The sequence below is a fragment of the Cucumis sativus genome, chromosome 6 (genome assembly GCF_000004075.3).
Source record: "Cucumis sativus cultivar 9930 chromosome 6, Cucumber_9930_V3, whole genome shotgun sequence".
Lineage (NCBI taxonomy): Eukaryota > Viridiplantae > Streptophyta > Magnoliopsida > Cucurbitales > Cucurbitaceae > Cucumis > Cucumis sativus.
Window position 1 is genome coordinate 26450201 of NC_026660.2, and position 17022 is coordinate 26467222.

The 17022-nt window shown below is 29.8% G+C and overlaps 1 protein-coding gene across 1 annotated transcript; it reads right to left on the reverse strand.

The window, feature by feature from the left end:
* Positions 1–13277: 13277 nt before the first annotated feature.
* LOC101221152 (auxin-responsive protein IAA8) lies at positions 13278–17022 on the reverse strand. The gene is made up of 6 exons (XM_004143383.3): positions 16869–17022; positions 15219–15943; positions 14873–15099; positions 14551–14692; positions 14226–14287; positions 13278–13642 (listed from the first exon to the last, which is right to left on the reverse strand). Exons 2-6 carry the CDS (start codon positions 15890–15892, stop codon positions 13605–13607), a joined length of 1143 nt encoding a protein of 380 aa, XP_004143431.1. The 5' UTR covers positions 15893–15943; positions 16869–17022; the 3' UTR covers positions 13278–13604.

Genomic DNA, 17022 nt, shown 5'->3' on the forward strand with positions numbered 1-17022 from the left:
ATTCACATTTTATAATTATTTAAAAAATAAAGAATCTATTATTATCTTAAAATTTACTAACACATGTAAAAATGAACTAAAATAAAATAAAACACATACAATGTCAATCTTATTTTAACCAAAATTTGAGTAAATAGTAAATACACATAAAAAAAATTAGATATTAAATTTGTAACAAAATTAAAAAAAGAAACCATAAACCAAAAGCATTAGAATTCTTAAAAAGAAAAAGAAAATGTTGCTTGAAAACAAAAGAGACTTTTAACCACAGAAGAAAGGAGCATAAATACATATGATACTTAAAGCATGAAGTGGAAAGGCATGGTTTGGGATTGAGGATTGGGCAGCCTTTACCATTTGATACCCACACCACACCCAAAAAGAAAAATAAAAAACAAAAACTTACCAATTTGAGTGATTGGGGAGTGGATAGAGAGCTACCAAATATTTTTTGGTTAGAAGGGTCTGTCTGTTTCCCTTTTAAAATTTTAATAGAATTGGATGGGGTCTGGGTCTGGGTCTGGGTGTGTGTGGCTCTGCCACTGAACCCTCTCTGCACCCACAAAAACTGCACACACTCAGATCCTTCTGATTCTGTCCATTTCTATACCACAACCAAAAGAAAGGGTCCATTTCCTTTTGTTTTGCTTTTGCACGTTCATTTTCATTAATTTGATAAGATCTTCAGGATTTTGTTTTCCCATTATTATGTGTTTTTGGCTTCTTTTAGTTCCCTCTTTTTTAATTATTGCTTTTATTCAATTCAACCTTTTTCTTTGTCCTTCCCCTCCTTTTCTTTTTTACTATTTCAAATAATGCCATACATGTTTCTAATTCTAAAATCCTTATGTCCATATCCATATCAAAAATCAATTTAATTTTATGGATATATTGATAATATATTAATATCAACAAAAATTCATGTGTAAGGAATATTTATAAACTTTAGGGATTTAGAGTTTAAGACATTAATTAAAATATCAATTATTGGTATGTATTGAAATGAAAAAATCATGGGTTGATTAAATCAAATTAATGGAACATTAATATTTGTAAAAGAACTAGAGAAAAAAAAAAGGAACATAAAGAAGATGACAAATAGAAGCAATATATGAAGGAAGGGGGCGATCTTGACTCATGAGACTAAATTCACATGCTTTTTCCAAAGTCCAATGCACAATAATTATAAAATAAAAAGAGAGAGATATGTGTTTTTGAAATTTGACTTATTATTAAAGCCAAAAGCCGCATTTTTTATTTATATATCTTCCTTTTTTAAAAAAATAAAAAATAAGAAACTTAAAATAAGTTTGATAGAGATCTACAATCTTTATCATAGAAATTAGCTTGATTTTCAAGCCATCTTCCAATATATTATTTTATTATAACGGATAAACAATTGTATATATAAAAAATATTTCTGGAGGGTTCAGTTATGGGGTATATCAAACTTAGGTCATGCATTAATGTGACAAGGATTTTTTAAAAACCCACCATTATTGAATTGACGTGACCCTCTCTCCAACGAGTTGTAAAGTTAAACTAATTCAAATCACCATCTTAGACTTATTAATGCCAAGCAACCTAGGAAATTAATTTATTTGTTTTCACTTTCGCTTATGGTAAGATTATTAGAAATTTAATTGTTTAGTTAGTTTTAAAAGGGAATGAAAATGAATGAGTAGAAAGAGAGAGGAAGAAAACAGTTTTAATTAAAATTTGAGTGAGTAACATGGGGTACTTATTGCTGTCGCATTATTGGCAGCAAAACCCTTCTTATAGCTTACTTTTTATTATTATTATTATTATTATACTTTATTTAATTTAATTTAGAGGTGTGATAATTGGTAGATGGAGGAGATGAAATCAGAGCCGTGGATTTATAGTGTTTACGGAGTTCAATAAAACAATTACCCTGAACCCACTTGGAACGGGACGGAGGGGTAAACGGGATCCGTTCGTGGGACGGTGGGTGGCGGTAAAAAGATTAAAAAAGAAAAAAGAAAAAGGGGTTTAGGGTAATTAGTAGAAAATAATTAGGGTTTGTGTTAATATTGGGAAATGGAGATGATTGTTAAGGTTATTCGTGTGGATCCTCACCTCGCGGTTTGATTATGTTTTCAAAGAGGTGAGCGGTGGGGGTGAATGAGGTGGCATCTGGAATTGGAAAATGGGTAAAAAAGTGTTGGTGTAATTATTTCTTAACTTTTAACCTCCCATGCATGAGATAATTCTGACACTCAACCTCAACTTACGCTTTCAAACATTCGGTTTACATATTTTTATCATTTCAATATCCTTATTATCAAATTAAATAATTTAACTTCTTCTCTCTTTCCTTTACCAACTTTCACCCTCCCTTCAATTTGATTTTCATTTTAAATTGGCTTTCTTAAAGAATAATAATATTTATAAAAAATATCAAATATTTGATTTTCATTATACTTGTATTTATGTAATAATACAAACTCCTTACACTACATTTTTAAAAAGAAACTTCAAATATTTTTCTCATTTCGTCTATTTTTTGCAATTTTTCTTTTAATTGAAAATAATATCCACCTACAAAATTCACTTAAATTTTAATGGATTTTAAACATTCAACATTCATTTTTGTTTACATTTTGGACTATTGGACTATATTCTCCATATACACATATGTGTGGGATTTGTCTCTTAAAAATTTTGAAACAATATTTTTTTTAGTAAAAAAGTATTTATATTGTAATTTTTAAAAGTTAGAATTACATTGGAAAGGTAAAAAGTTGGATAAATATGGTGTTTCATATTACAATCTCATTTCTTTTTATTTTATAATATTTAACGTTCTTTTTCACCTTTCAAATATAAAAAAGTTAAGCAAGTAAAAATGAGTATTATTTGAAAAGAAAATAACTTTGCAATGACTTAAATTCAATACACTTTATATAAAGTTGTTAAATGTATTATCCATTATGTTTTGATTAATTTATGTTAGTCCTTATAATTGTCCTCTATTTAATCTCCTGTCATTTCTAACATTTACAACACATGTTAATACAATTATTTTCATTATTTTTTTCGATCTCAATCTTAATATTTTGAAGCAACATGTTATGATATCATTACTAGTGGATCCTTTTAAAATAATATCTAATAAAATGTTAATACATGGTATATTATATGATATTGTAAAATAAAAGTTTTTTTACAGAAAATTTTTCACGATTTTTTTAAAAAATAAATAAACTAATAATAGTCAAGATTCATAATAAAATTTAGTTGATTGCCACAGTTAGGTATGTACCCTATCATTCTTAATCATTTAGATACTTTTAAATGGATTTTAAATTTCTACCTTCTTAAAAAAAAATTATCAAAAAATGGGCAAATAGACAAATTATTTGATTATAAGTTTTTGTCATGTAATGGTTTTTTAGAATAGTTTGTATTATTTTTTTAAAAAAGCCCATTTGTTACAGATTAAGTCCTTCCATAATAAAAATGAAAGCATTTCCATAAAAAAATGATTTGGGTTGTCAAATTATGTTTAATTTTGTGAATACATTTAAAAGTTAGAAGGGAAGGCCAGTGTTGAACATGTCTAATTAGAGCCTTCCATACAGAAAAGGCTAATTAGAGATGTCAGTTGTCAGATTTGCTAATTAGACATGTTCCCTTAAAAAAAGCCCTAAATTTTCCTTATAAAACTGTTTATGTTTGCTAATAAACTATTTCTTCATTTTACATATTTCTATATGAATGCATCCATTCTATTGTGTTATCACAATTTAATATTTCTGCCCTAGAATCATCCCATTCAATATTTTAATATATATTCATTTAAAATAGTATAATTAAGAATTAAACTGACAGATTAAAGAATCCTCTGTCCTTTCGTACATATGTGTATATATATATATACACATGCGTGTATGTATATGTAGTGTAGTCAGTTTTTTAATCAGATATTTTTCACAGTTAAATGATTTTTTTTTAAAAAAAAAGGAATGATATGGACATTAAAAAACAATATATTTCTAAAATGACTTGTAGCTCAAATTCATAAATTCTTAATTGTTGGCATGTTGAAATGGGTTATTTCTTTTTAATTTTTTAAAGTAGTTCTAATTGATTGTTTAAAATTGAAACCAATTAAGTTATATATTCATCCTAACACTTTAACTATAACTTTAATATTGATAGATAATTCTTCTGAACGTTAAAAGAATACATGGCAATTTAAAACTTTGTTATATTGCATTATTGTTTGATTGAAAAAAGATACAATATATGATGCAGGAATCTTGAACATTAATGCATTATTGGTAGTAATAAAAAAAAGAAAGGAGTTGGAAAATTGAAAATGAATATTAAAGATTGAGAGAGAAATAAGATATGATTTAAAAATGAAAATAGAACATTGTAATTGACAACTAATTTTGTTTCTTTCCCAAATGAAAGGGTTTGCTTAGAAAGAGACTCTACATTTTTAGATAATCTTTATAATATTTAAAATAAATGTAAATACTGAAAATAGGATGAAATAGATGGTCCCCACACATAAGTTTTTTTCATTTTTATCTGAAAAGCAGATTTCTTTTTTTCTTTCTTAATTTTGAATAAATAAAATAAATGAAATTTGGGAAAGTGAATAATAAAGTATTGAAGAAAAGTGAGTAGGTAAAGTGGAAAGAGAGACAGCAGTAAAAGTAAAAAAAAAAAATGATGTGAGAGTTGAAATTAGTAAATGTACAAAAAGAATGTAATAAGAAAAAGTAGATTTTTAAAGCTAGTAAAGGCAAAAAGTCCTCATGCACCCTAACAGATTGCCTTATAACCAAATAAATTTATATATTGATGATTTATTCATTTCAAAAGTTTTATATCTTTCTTACTTAAACTTAATTTTTATATTGATGTCAAATAAATAATTATCTATTTATCTTTTAAGATTGGAATAACTAGTTCCGAATGTTTAATATGATATCGTGATGGCTAATTTAACAAAATTTTTACTAAGATTTTTCATGCAAAGGTAGAAATTAATTCTTAAACTTAAAAATTATACTTACATTGCTATTTTTTAGGGATCATTTTAATAGTCCCTGAATTATGTGCTTTGAGTTTTCATGGTCTAAATTGGATTATATATTGTCCAATTTGGATCTAATTTTTTATCGTTTTGCTTTTTCACAGCTTTATTTTTGTTTCTCAATAGATCTTTTACCAATATAAATTGGATTTGTATTACTTATATATCCATGATTTTTGTATCCAACTAATATAAAATTTTGGTTGGACAGCAATAAATATATACTGCACCAATATGCCAAATAAAAAGTAATTTCTTTTAGTTTATTGGCACATCAATAAACTGTTTTAAGATTATTATTTTCACAAAATTTAAGCACATAGAAAAAGAATAAAAAAGAAAAGAAAGGATGGAATAAAACGTAAATAAAAATTCCTTTCATACCAAATTTAGGCAAAAACCAAAACTCCATTTAAAACCATAGTGGCCTAAAAAGATCTAAATATATTCAATGCTTAACTTAATCATATATATATATATACACACACACATACACACACATATATATGTGAATAAATAAAAGGCTATTGTACTGTCTAATTGATTAATGATTTATATGCCTATGCCTCCTACAACAATAGTGAACCCCTTGTCCTCTTTCAATAATACAATCGTACTTGCATCATAATAATAATAATAATAATTGTCACATTATACAAACTTTCTTACTTATTATTATTATTCTTATTTTAATTTCTCACCATACCATACGCCTAGTTTAATGTAACATTACAATTATTTAAAAAAATCCACATTTTCATTCATCAATTATCACCCAAAGTTATGGTTTATTTCCGGGGCTTGTTGTTTTGAATTGAATGTATGAATATGATGAAGATCATAGTAATATGAATTGTGATTTTACTTTTTGGGTATTTTTGGAGATAAAAAGAAGAAGAAAAGGAAGAGAGGGGCAGCGGGCAGGGGTTTAGAGTACAATAATTTGCACTGAATGTGAAATTAGGGCAGCACATGATTGATGGGAATTCCGTGGTGTTTGATTGGGGGGTTGGGTGGCCCTCCACCTCACCTCTGCCTCATAACCTATCAATCAATCAATCAATCAGTTTTTTCTTTTTTTAATTTTATCAAATTTTGTCACATTACACACTTTCTTTTCCTTTTTTCTTTTTTCTTTTATTATTCTCTTTTTATTACATTTCAAATTAAAAACACAAAATTAATCTAACTACTTATAACTATTCCACCCCACCACATAGCTGGGCTGCTGGATTTCTTACCTTCATTGCGTTATTCTTATTTAAGCATTACAAATATAATTTAAGGATGGAACATAAAAGATAAATATATATACAATGATAGTGAATTGATGTGACACAATAATGATCTGAGAAAATGATAAAATTTTGATATCATTATTATTATTTATTATTATATATTTGGGCAATGGTGTTGTCACTGTCCTTTTTTGATTCCTTTCTTCCAAGCATCAAGCATATCTCTCTGTTACATATCATTCAAAGGGGCTAACTCTCAAAACCCTATTTAGTATTTACCATCCAAATCCCCAACCCCTAACATTACTATAATATATCATGTTTATTCTTTTAAACTCTTATCTTCCCATTTTTAATATTACATCCCCTCCTAAATCTAATGTCTATACATACCATCCGTCACTACTTTGTTCAATTATTGCTTTCCTTCTTCAAAATTTTCCCAGAATTCTTTTAATTATTTCTCTACAAAGTGTACAAAATTTAATATCTTTGCTTTGGTGCTACTCTAAAAATTTGATACTTTTCTTTTAATTTGTAACTATTAGTGAAACTTTGTTACTAACAATCTTTTTTTTTTTAAATTATATTGTTGTTTTATGTTATGTATGTAAGTCATTTTATTCACTAGAGTTAAACTTTTTTTTTCTTCTTGATTTGAAAGCTACCCATTTTAAAAATATTTATAAAGGTCACAGAAAAAAAAGAAAAAAAAATTGCAATCCCGCCAAAGAAGTCAATTGGAAATAGAAAATTTGGCTCATTATTTCACACCAAATCTTTTAAAATAAACCACCGTACTGTTTTCCTTTAATTGATACTTACTTTATGAACCAAATGAAATAAATAGAATATTTGTATTAACAATATCAAGGCTTAATTATGTAAACTAGCCCCAACTTTAGCTTTAAGATAGGTATCAAATTGTAGCCTCTAAGAAAGAATGAAAAAAATAAAATAAAAATAGATAGACATAAATCATACCTCAAAACTTTCAATCTATTTTATTTTAACTTTTAAATTATTAACTTATATTTTAAAAAACTAATAAAAGGTAATTAAGAGTAGTGACATAATTTAATTACAAATGAGGAATGATGCAATGGATGTATTAATATAAGATGATGTTACACACATATATGTTCAAAATTTGACACATTAATTGTTATTAGACCAACCATGTATTATATTAACCAAAGTAAAGAAGTGTTTTAAATAATGTTAATGTATGTGAGATTGAGTTGAATATATATAAATTTTTGTTGGAGAAAATGAATTTGGACCCACTTTAACAAGGAACCTTAGCCCTATTTGGAGGGTCCATAAGGGGTTTCTTTCTTTAGCCATCTCTATGAACAGAAGCTTAAATAAATATAAAAAGAAGTGGTTCCTAATAATTTTCAGATAATCACTTCTTCTTTCATTCAACAGTGACATTCTTATTTCAATCTTCTTTCTAAAATATTTTTTAATAATTTTTTTTTCAATTAAGGATGAACTTGTTAAAGTTTGATTCTAATTTGATTCTCTCTTTTTTTTTTTCCTTTCACATCCTATATATCTTTCTAGTCTAATTTGAATGTTTCAATTAAGAATGTACTTATATATAATTTAAAAAGGGATTCTTACTGCCTAGTATATATAGTATATTTACATCAAATTAAAACAGGGTAAAATATCAGTACTGAAACTAAATCCTTTAAATGCAAATATTTTCTTAAAAAATATTCTTAAGCAAAAGTTTTCTCCTTTAATTTTATAATGGTTTTGTATTTTAAAATGTCCTACTTTAATCTTTGTTTTTTAAATAAGAAAAGAAAAGAAAAAAAGAGAATATTTTGGACCTTAAAACATTCAAAAGAAAATGAATGTTTGTTCTTATAATGAGTACTTTGCAATACCGATTCTCTTTTTTTTTTTAAGGGTGTTTTTTAAATTTAGTTAAATGAATCAAAATATAAAAAAAAAAAAGAATTATATATAACACCAATAAAACTTTATCAACATCTATGTTGATAGATATTTACTTGTTTCAATAAACACACATGACAAAACCTACATATTCAAATTAATTTTAAATATATGAAATAATTAACATGGAACGACAAAAGAAAATAGAAACTAAAATAATGAGAGGTTAGAAATTGAAAAGAAAATGAAAATTGAAAAGATAGGAACAAAAGGGGAAGACTGGTGCATAAAGAATAAAATTAAAAGCATTGTAGAAGGGGAAAACAATAGTTAGGCAAGAAAAGGGAATTAAAAAGGAAGAAGAAGAAGAAGAAGAAGAAGAAAAATGGATGGATTTGATGTGTTCTAAAAGAGGGCTCATAATTAATCTGATTTGTATCCACCAAAGTGTAAAGAGAGAAATTAAATTTATACATAAAAGAAAAGGAGGGTTAAGTCCACTGAAGGAGTGGGATGCAAAGGGGATGCACCCACCACCCCCCATCTCCCTAATTATTAATCACCTCAACCTCAACCCAATTTCTTTTGGTTTTAATTCTTTATTAATACTAAATGGATTTGATTTCCCACCAAAATATCATTACGATTCTTTTCCACTTTTATATTAATAATTCAATTTAATGTGTTTTTCTTTCTTTCTTTTTATAAATTAAATAAAAAAACAAAACAAAACAAAACAAAACCAAAACCCCCACTTAAGAGTTAAGAGAAGAGAAGCATATGATTCCAAAGGCATGTGGTATTATCTTTTGAAACCTTATGGCAAACCAGAATTTCAGTTCATTTTCATTATTTAACTTAAAAACCTCTTGAAATAAGTCTTATGTTTTCTTAAAATTTCTTTACTTTATTTTGATCTTCAGGGGCTATTTTGATATCTTTGTTTTTTAAAGTTTAAGTACTAAGTGGACCAAAGTTAAAAGTATTGTGTTAAAATGAATATTTTCAAAATTCAAAATAAACTAAAAATACATGTGATGGATCTTCGTTTTAGCTTTCTTTTTCTTTTTCTTTTTAAATTAAAAAGTTTATAGCAAATTCTATAGTACTTTTCTAATTCACTGCTTTCAAGCTTCAACACACATCCCTTCAACTATGCATTATATAGTTATTTAGAGCATAAAAATCCTTTTAATTAATTACTTCAATGGAGGATGAAAAGTAAGTAATGGAAGTGAATTAGGTGGAGAAAGAATTTTAAATGTTTGGGTTGAAAAGAAGAATGAGTTAGCATAACTTTGGGTGGAATGGGATTAGGACAAAAATAAGTAATAATTTTTGAAAAATTAAACCACCACTTTCTGCCACCATTTGAAGAGACCAATAGGTTTTTGGGTGATCTTCATGATCAAAATTAGTATAAAGACAATGATTAATGGGACTATATTTTAAAACCACATTTCTCTATTGACCCATCCTGACATCTCCAAGATAAAGAAAAAAAAAAAACAAAAAACAATGCAAATCACTGACATATGTATATACATTATATATCATAATATATGGTTAGAAGATATGTTTGACTTACCTTTTTCTTTTTCTGACTCAATTTATTAACCTCTTTTTGGAGTTGGTATACCTAGATTTGTACAATCTATATATTTGTTTTATTTTTAATTAAAACATTTTATACAAGTTTATGTTGTTTTATTGCAACCAATCTTGTTTGACTTCTCAATTAATTATCTATAAACCTAATAGATATAATATTCAAGTTTAACATTAAACATTGGGGTGTAAATTTGAAGTTTATTCATCTTATATTTATATATAACAAACACATAACCTCAACTTCGTCTCAATTAACCTTAGATTATATCCACTGAACCTATGTAATCGCATGGCATGGAGATGATTAGGCAAAGTTCCTTCCAGATGTGAAGATTTGTACCGAAATGGAGATATGATTATTATTTATTATTGTTTTAATTCCAAATGATGAAAGGTGGAAAGAAAGAAAATATATATCTCTATAGAGATGCATTTACGAAGGAACTGAATGTGTTGATGATTACAAGGATGTGGTTTTCTGAGAGTGTAAGCCAGAAAGTAAATAATATGAGCATCTGTCAATATCAGATCAGACGATAAGAAATAAATGCAGAACAAACATTTGCCATAACTTACACCAACTTTATATTAACAAAAAAAAAAAAAAACTTTATAACTTAGTATCTTTAAACTTTATAACTTAGACAACGTTGATTTAGTTTCTAAAGTATTAACTGTGATCAAAACACTTTACATCTCATAAAAACAACAATCACATTCGATGAAAAAGACCCTAATCGATTGTGACGAAGACGTGAAAGGGTTAGGAAAGAACGCGTGGAGCAATGTGGGTGAGGGCATCAGTTGTATTATATGGCTAAGTTTTCGTTTTTGGTTTGATTTGAAGGAAGAGGCCATAAAATTACCAAAAAAACAGAAGGGCACAGTACACATTGATGTTAATGGTGTGGGCATAAGAGTTTTTGTAGGGACTGACCAATACTGCCATTGCACAATCACTATGTTTCATTATTAAATGCCTCTGCTTCAGCCTTCAGCTTGAGCTGTACTATGGTGTTTAGGTCTTTTTTCCTTTTTCATTGAGGACTTTTCACAAGCATGTTTCCTTCATTATCTCTTGCTCTTGCAGCTGGGCGTCCTTTTCCGAAATTTAATGTCTTCTTTTTTTCTTTGTTATGGTTTCCCAATGGAGTCTGTTGTCTTGTTACTCATTCTGTTATGGCCATTTCGTATATGTGGTGAAGCCAACATTGGTTGTCAAGTTAGTTCTTGTTTTGAGCATCTCAAGAACATTTAGCCATACCACACCCACCCATTTTGTACATCTGTGTCTCCCTTTCAAAAACAAACCTGCAACTTTGTACGTTTTTGTTTAATGCTAAAGTTTGAAGCAGTGATCAGTTCTTGATAAGGCATCTTATACGCACATGCATGCTTGTGAACTAAAATGGATCTTTAATCGGTTGATGTGCTAAAATAAAGCCTTTCCGTTTTCACAAAAATAACCAAAGTATTGATCATAAACAAAGCAATACATTGAAAGCGTTTCAAGAAAAAGAATAATATATAGAGTGAAAGTGATACCTACACTACTTAATAGGGAATCAGTCCTATGAAATTATTCCACAAATTTAGAAAATAATAAAAAGAGAATATATTGAAATTCATTTCCTTTTCAGCATAAAAGTATGGGAGAACAAACCCCAAATTCAGGAAAAAGAAATTGCCATTTTATTTTCATATGGAAAAAGGTGGCTCATTCTTAATTAAAATATTATTCCATTACTGAACTTTTCGAATTTATGATTCGTAATTATTTTCATAAAAGTCATCATTTGAGAAGGAAACCAAAAAAGAAAAAGTTGTTAGCTGAACGGATAAATTTTAATTTCAATTTACTTTAAAACGAAGCAATTTTTTTATGTATATATAAAAGGACTTTTAAAGTAAGTTAATAAATACTTTGCCTCATAGACGTAACCATTTACTTTAGGGTTACAATAACTAAATCCATATACCATCAATTTTATGGCAGTTTAATTCTTAACTTTTTTACTTAATCAAGTTTGAACTTTAAAGGTTGTAACAATTTAATCCTATCTCTTAACAAATGCTATTAAAAAATAATAATAATTTTACTTCCCACGTAGATCAATAAACTGAATATGGCTCAAATTAGTACATAATAAAAATTGATAATTGATTTAGATGAAATTTCACAGTAGTTATTAAATCATTACAAAATTTAAAAGATTGCTATTGAAGTTTGTCATAAATTAAAAATTGCAATTAAAAACTCAGTAAAAAGAAATATTACTTCCAAGAACCAAAAGTAATTCAACATTTAAAAATACTTATCGACTCATTAAACTAATTGAAAATCAAAGAGAAGAATCAATTGTTCCCCTTTATGGAATGTAGTTTAAAGAACTGAGATCAATTATGAGACGTCTTTGCAAATAAAAGTCAAAATCTTCTAACACCTGGGAACACAGCCTTTGATATAAAGGTAAGAAAATCAAGGCCACACAATAATTTAAAATCTACCCTCAATGAGTCCTGTTGTGTCACATCTCGAGCCCGAAATAATACTTAAAAATCCATCCACTTGATAACGATAAGAATCGCAGGGAAAAAAAATATTGCATAGAGTCAAAAATTACCATGATTAAAAGCTTTATGAACTAAAAAATTGACTTCGACTTAAGTATAGCACTCACCTTTGATCCTGTTACCCTGAAAAAGAAAGCCTCCAGCCAGTGGGCGTCCGCCGCTGGAAAAGAGATTTCAATTTTCAATGGTAAATAACAAAAAGACACCATTGGGAGGAAAAGAAAAAAAAAAAGATATCAATAATCCATATAATCAAGGTCCCATCAAAATACCTTCTTCGTTCTTGCTAACTTTAGAGGGAATAGTCATGATTTACACTGCACTAACTTATGACCAATAATTAATAATATTAAAGAATCAAATCCACGAACCTGAATTGTTTATAATGCAGGGTTTAACAAATAGTAGGGGCAATTTAGAATGGAAAGTTAAGAAAGATATGTTCTCGTATAGAATAGTCTAATCAAACAAAAAGAGAGTGGAAAAAGGATTGAGATGACATGTGATTCAAACATAATCAAACCAAAAAGGTTAGAAATAGCAATATGGTTGTTATAATTACTTCCACTTACAAGGATACTATTGTAGATAAACAAAACTATGTGCTTAATTATCCCTTCAATGAGAAAGTCAGCAAATATGCTATAGTTTGAAATGCGAAGAAACTAACTGTAAATCACATTGTTTACAGCAGAGTGTTGCATCTCAATAATTATATTTACATAATGAGATTAGACATTTATCATTAAGCTAACTATGTAACTTATCACTTCAAAACTAAACAGTAAACAATGACAACCATATTGGCTTCTCTTTACGTTACACATCAAGCTATAGCTTCAAAACTTAACTAGCGAGGGAAAAAATAGTCAGAGTAATCTAATGAAGTGCATTCGATAGATACAAATTATCAATTATCTGAACAATAAGATTCATAGAAGGTTATAAGATCCAGAAACAACAATTATGACAATGACTAAATTATGGTTTACAAAAGCAAAGGCAAAAGACAAAAATAAATGAAAGAGGACAACTTTCAGGGAGTCAAAAACATGTAAAAAGGACAAGGTACGCATCTGAACCACAAATGCCATCCTGCGCAGCAGTCATTTTCTAACTTCTTTTAACTTATACGATTTCTCTCCTTCACACCACCATTCTGAATTTTGGTAGAGGAGTCGTCACTTCAGCAATAGCTAAATCCTATTTTTGGTTCTCTCCGTTGCTCTTGGGGCTACAGAAGAAAGCAATTAATGAGTACCACTACTTATCAACCACAATCTACAAAACATGTGAACCAGAACCCACCCCCACAGAAGTCAAACTAACAGTTTTGATGCAAAGGCAAAAAGGCTAATTCATGGTGCAAATTAGCAAGCTAGACGTACTAAATGATCCTAGGCTTAATTAGTCACTAACAGAGAGATAATGTTCTTCTTCATGTTCACCACTTAAAGTGAAGGACAGAGAGCAAAGAAATAACAAACTAGAGATACTTTTAACTACAAGGCATATCTATAGCAATAGATTCCCATGGATAAGCAACTCCGAGGGATAATAATGAGCTGGAAGTATAGACAAACTATTATCATATGAGTTGATGGATACACAGACCTTGAATGAGGAAGAAATGAGCATATATTTATTTGTTTAATTCATTAATCACTTCTACCCCTCCTAATCTCATAAAAAATGGGGTGATGTTTGATAGCTTCAACTGCCTTTCCAACAAGAAAAAAGTTGAGTCTGCCTAACAACTAAGTTTTGGCAGATGAAATACTTATTTTTTTAGAAAAAAATCAACTTCTGAACTGTACCTAAACCAATTGCGTCAGAGCCCTTCACAATTTTCAGCCTCTTGCAGGAATCAATGAACATCCTGTCATACAAGTCCACAAAATATTATGTAGAGTAATTTGCCTGAATCTTGAAATTATTATCTAATAAAATGAAATTAATGGCAGAAACCAGCGAGGAAAAGTACTTCAAAGGAAAAAATCTAAACAATCAGAATGGAACTTCAAAACATGTCCTCGAGCCAACTCACTCAATATAGTGGGTCTTGTTACGTTACTAAAGAATTTACATTGACAAAAGTAAGAATACCATCTATGATCGAATAATCGAAGTCAGAAAACTCACTCCCAGGGGATTTCCCCAACAAGCATCCAGTCACCATCCCTATCTTCATATGTAAGCACATATTCGGATCCATGCAGATGATCCCTTAACTTGCTCTCACTCAGTTTATCCCTCCCGGAAGCTCCATGGGATCCACATTGACCTACAACATGAGATCCATAGAAAAACATGGTATTCTTATGATTCGTTGTGACAATGTAGATTACGACCACCCAATACCAATACTAACCATAATGAATTTGGAAAATGTGAAATATTATTTCAGTCTCGTCGTAGATAAAAGACCTGGCATACTATTAAGTTGAAAATAATTGGACCTCACCTAGAGTAAAACAGCTAAACATCTTCTCGAGGGCAGAAGAGAGTTCCTGATATGTAGAGTAAGTTCTCAGATCTACCTTCCTCAAATATGGAGCTCCCTCCATGCTCACTTTCACAAAAAGAGCACTTGAACCTGGCTTTCCGTCAACTTCATCATTGTTTTTAGAGTTAGTGACAAATGAATTTTTCCGGAATGATTTAATAGGTGGCCAACCAACAACCTGCGCCCTGTAAAAGGAGAAGAGTTGGCAATCTGTCATCAGTTGAACTTAAATTACTTCCATCCTAGATAATATCATAGTTCCTGCCATCAAAATCAAGTCCACCCGTCTACAAGTTTCACTTACTTTGCAGCAGGAGCATTGTTGTGGTCATTTGAAGCACCTTTATTGCCATTGTCAGATCCTTTAGTCTCACAGGGCCATTCCTGCAATCCCTTTGATGGCAATTCTTTGGTTATATTTGGATGTGGACCAGAAGCCCTCGATGATAGCATTGCATTTATCCCTGAATTAGCATGAAACTTCCCTTGGCTCACAGGATATGGAGACTCAGGATCCGAACTGGCTGCATGAAACATCCAATTTCTTTCGGTGTAAAGGGGGCCTTTCACCTCTGAGTACCCCTCCATGGTATCAGAGAAAACTCTTTTGCTGCCAGAAACAATATTCTTCTGTAATGACACACTATACCCATCCGTTGAAGGAAGCAATTGAAGTAGAGTTTTCTCATCAGGTTCTACAGAGCTTATCAAGGTAAATTCCTGATCTCTTTCAGGTGACAGAGATCCAGGTAGACCAAGTCTCAACTCGGTAGCTTTCAAATTGAGATTGCTTTTGTTCTCCTCTGACAAGTTAGACACCGCAGAGCTGTCCACTGAAGAACAGGGTGATAGCCGGAGGTAGTTCCGCTCTCTAAATTTGGTACCATTTTGGGAATGACAGTCCATAGAAGGTGAAGCAGCCACTACAGGGACATTGCCAAGAGCCTCCTCTACAGAATTCAGCAGTGGAGGTGACATTGAACTTCAAAATTGAAATATCTATACAATCTAATAAAAATGTTTTAAACCCTGAAATGAAATAAGCAAAACTAGATCAATATTACAGAAAGATGGGAACTGAATTAAAAAAGAAAGTAGATAGCTTTCAAGGCAAAAAGGATCCAAATTTTTAGGTTTAAAAGTGGTTATACAAGCAGTATTGGAATTAAAATCAAGGGATCACACGATTGATCTCCCTTTCTTCGAGTTAAAAGTTAAAGATCCCTTTCAAACTAGCCAATAATCTGAAGTTCTGAAAAAATTGTAGAGGAGTATTGCGATTCGAGAATCAACCCTTGAGGATCACTTGATACAAACGTTATGGCCCAAAATACATTGTAAAAACAGCTTGACTTTGACCAACAATTAACACCATGAAATACCCGAACTGCATGGCTTGATTCAGAAGCAAAAGCAGAAAATAAAAACGAGCTAAACGAAAAAAAATGAATATATACACCGGCAGCAGCTTTTCTTTTGATCGGAATGAAGAGCAAGATAAAAGAAAATCAACAGAAACTAGTCGATAAAAAACACAAGACGTCGTCCATGTGTTTGGAGATGAGAAAATCAAAAGAAACTAATCAATAAAACTTCTCTTATTTTCAGAAAAAGAGATACACAGATTTCCGACACCCTTATTTCACAGAAATGAACAAAAAAAAAAAAAAAACAGCAACTGCTAATGCACCAGTAGTTGGCTGAAAGGTTTTCATTAAAACATGGCGATGAGAGTAAGGGGTCATCATCTTCCATCTCTTCGTGTGTTGAATATTCTCAGTCACGTTAAGGGCGAGAGAGAAGAAGAGTTGGATCATAACAAAACTGGAGAACACAGCTCCAGCTTAGACATTGAAGAAAAATGGATTGGAAAGATAGGCAACATGATGTTGAATAGCGTGTAAAGAAAAGAAAAAAAAAAAAAAAAAGGAAGGAAGAGTGTAGAGATTATTACCTAGAAGAAGCTGTAGATCAGAAGGGAAGAAAAATTGGAGGAAGGGGAGGGAGGAGGAGAAAGAGAGAGGTTAAGGGCCTTCCATTAAGCAGAAAGCAACAAAAGAGTATTGGGTGTTTCTTCCCCGAGGAAACTCCAAGCTCCGGAGATTAAA

Bases quoted from the DNA above. Each gene is read 5' to 3' on its own strand.
- LOC101221152 (XM_004143383.3), bottom strand. From the start codon at position 15,892: ATGTCACCTCCACTGCTGAATTCTGTAGAGGAGGCTCTTGGCAATGTC. The intron at 15,100-15,218 runs GTAAGTGAAACT...CTCCTTTTACAG, and splicing joins AACAATGCTCCTGCTGCAAA to GGCGCAGGTTGTTGGTTGGC. The intron at 13,643-14,225 runs GTACAGTTCAGA...TTTCTTCTGTAG, and splicing joins CTCTGACGCAATTGGTTTAG to CCCCAAGAGCAACGGAGAGA.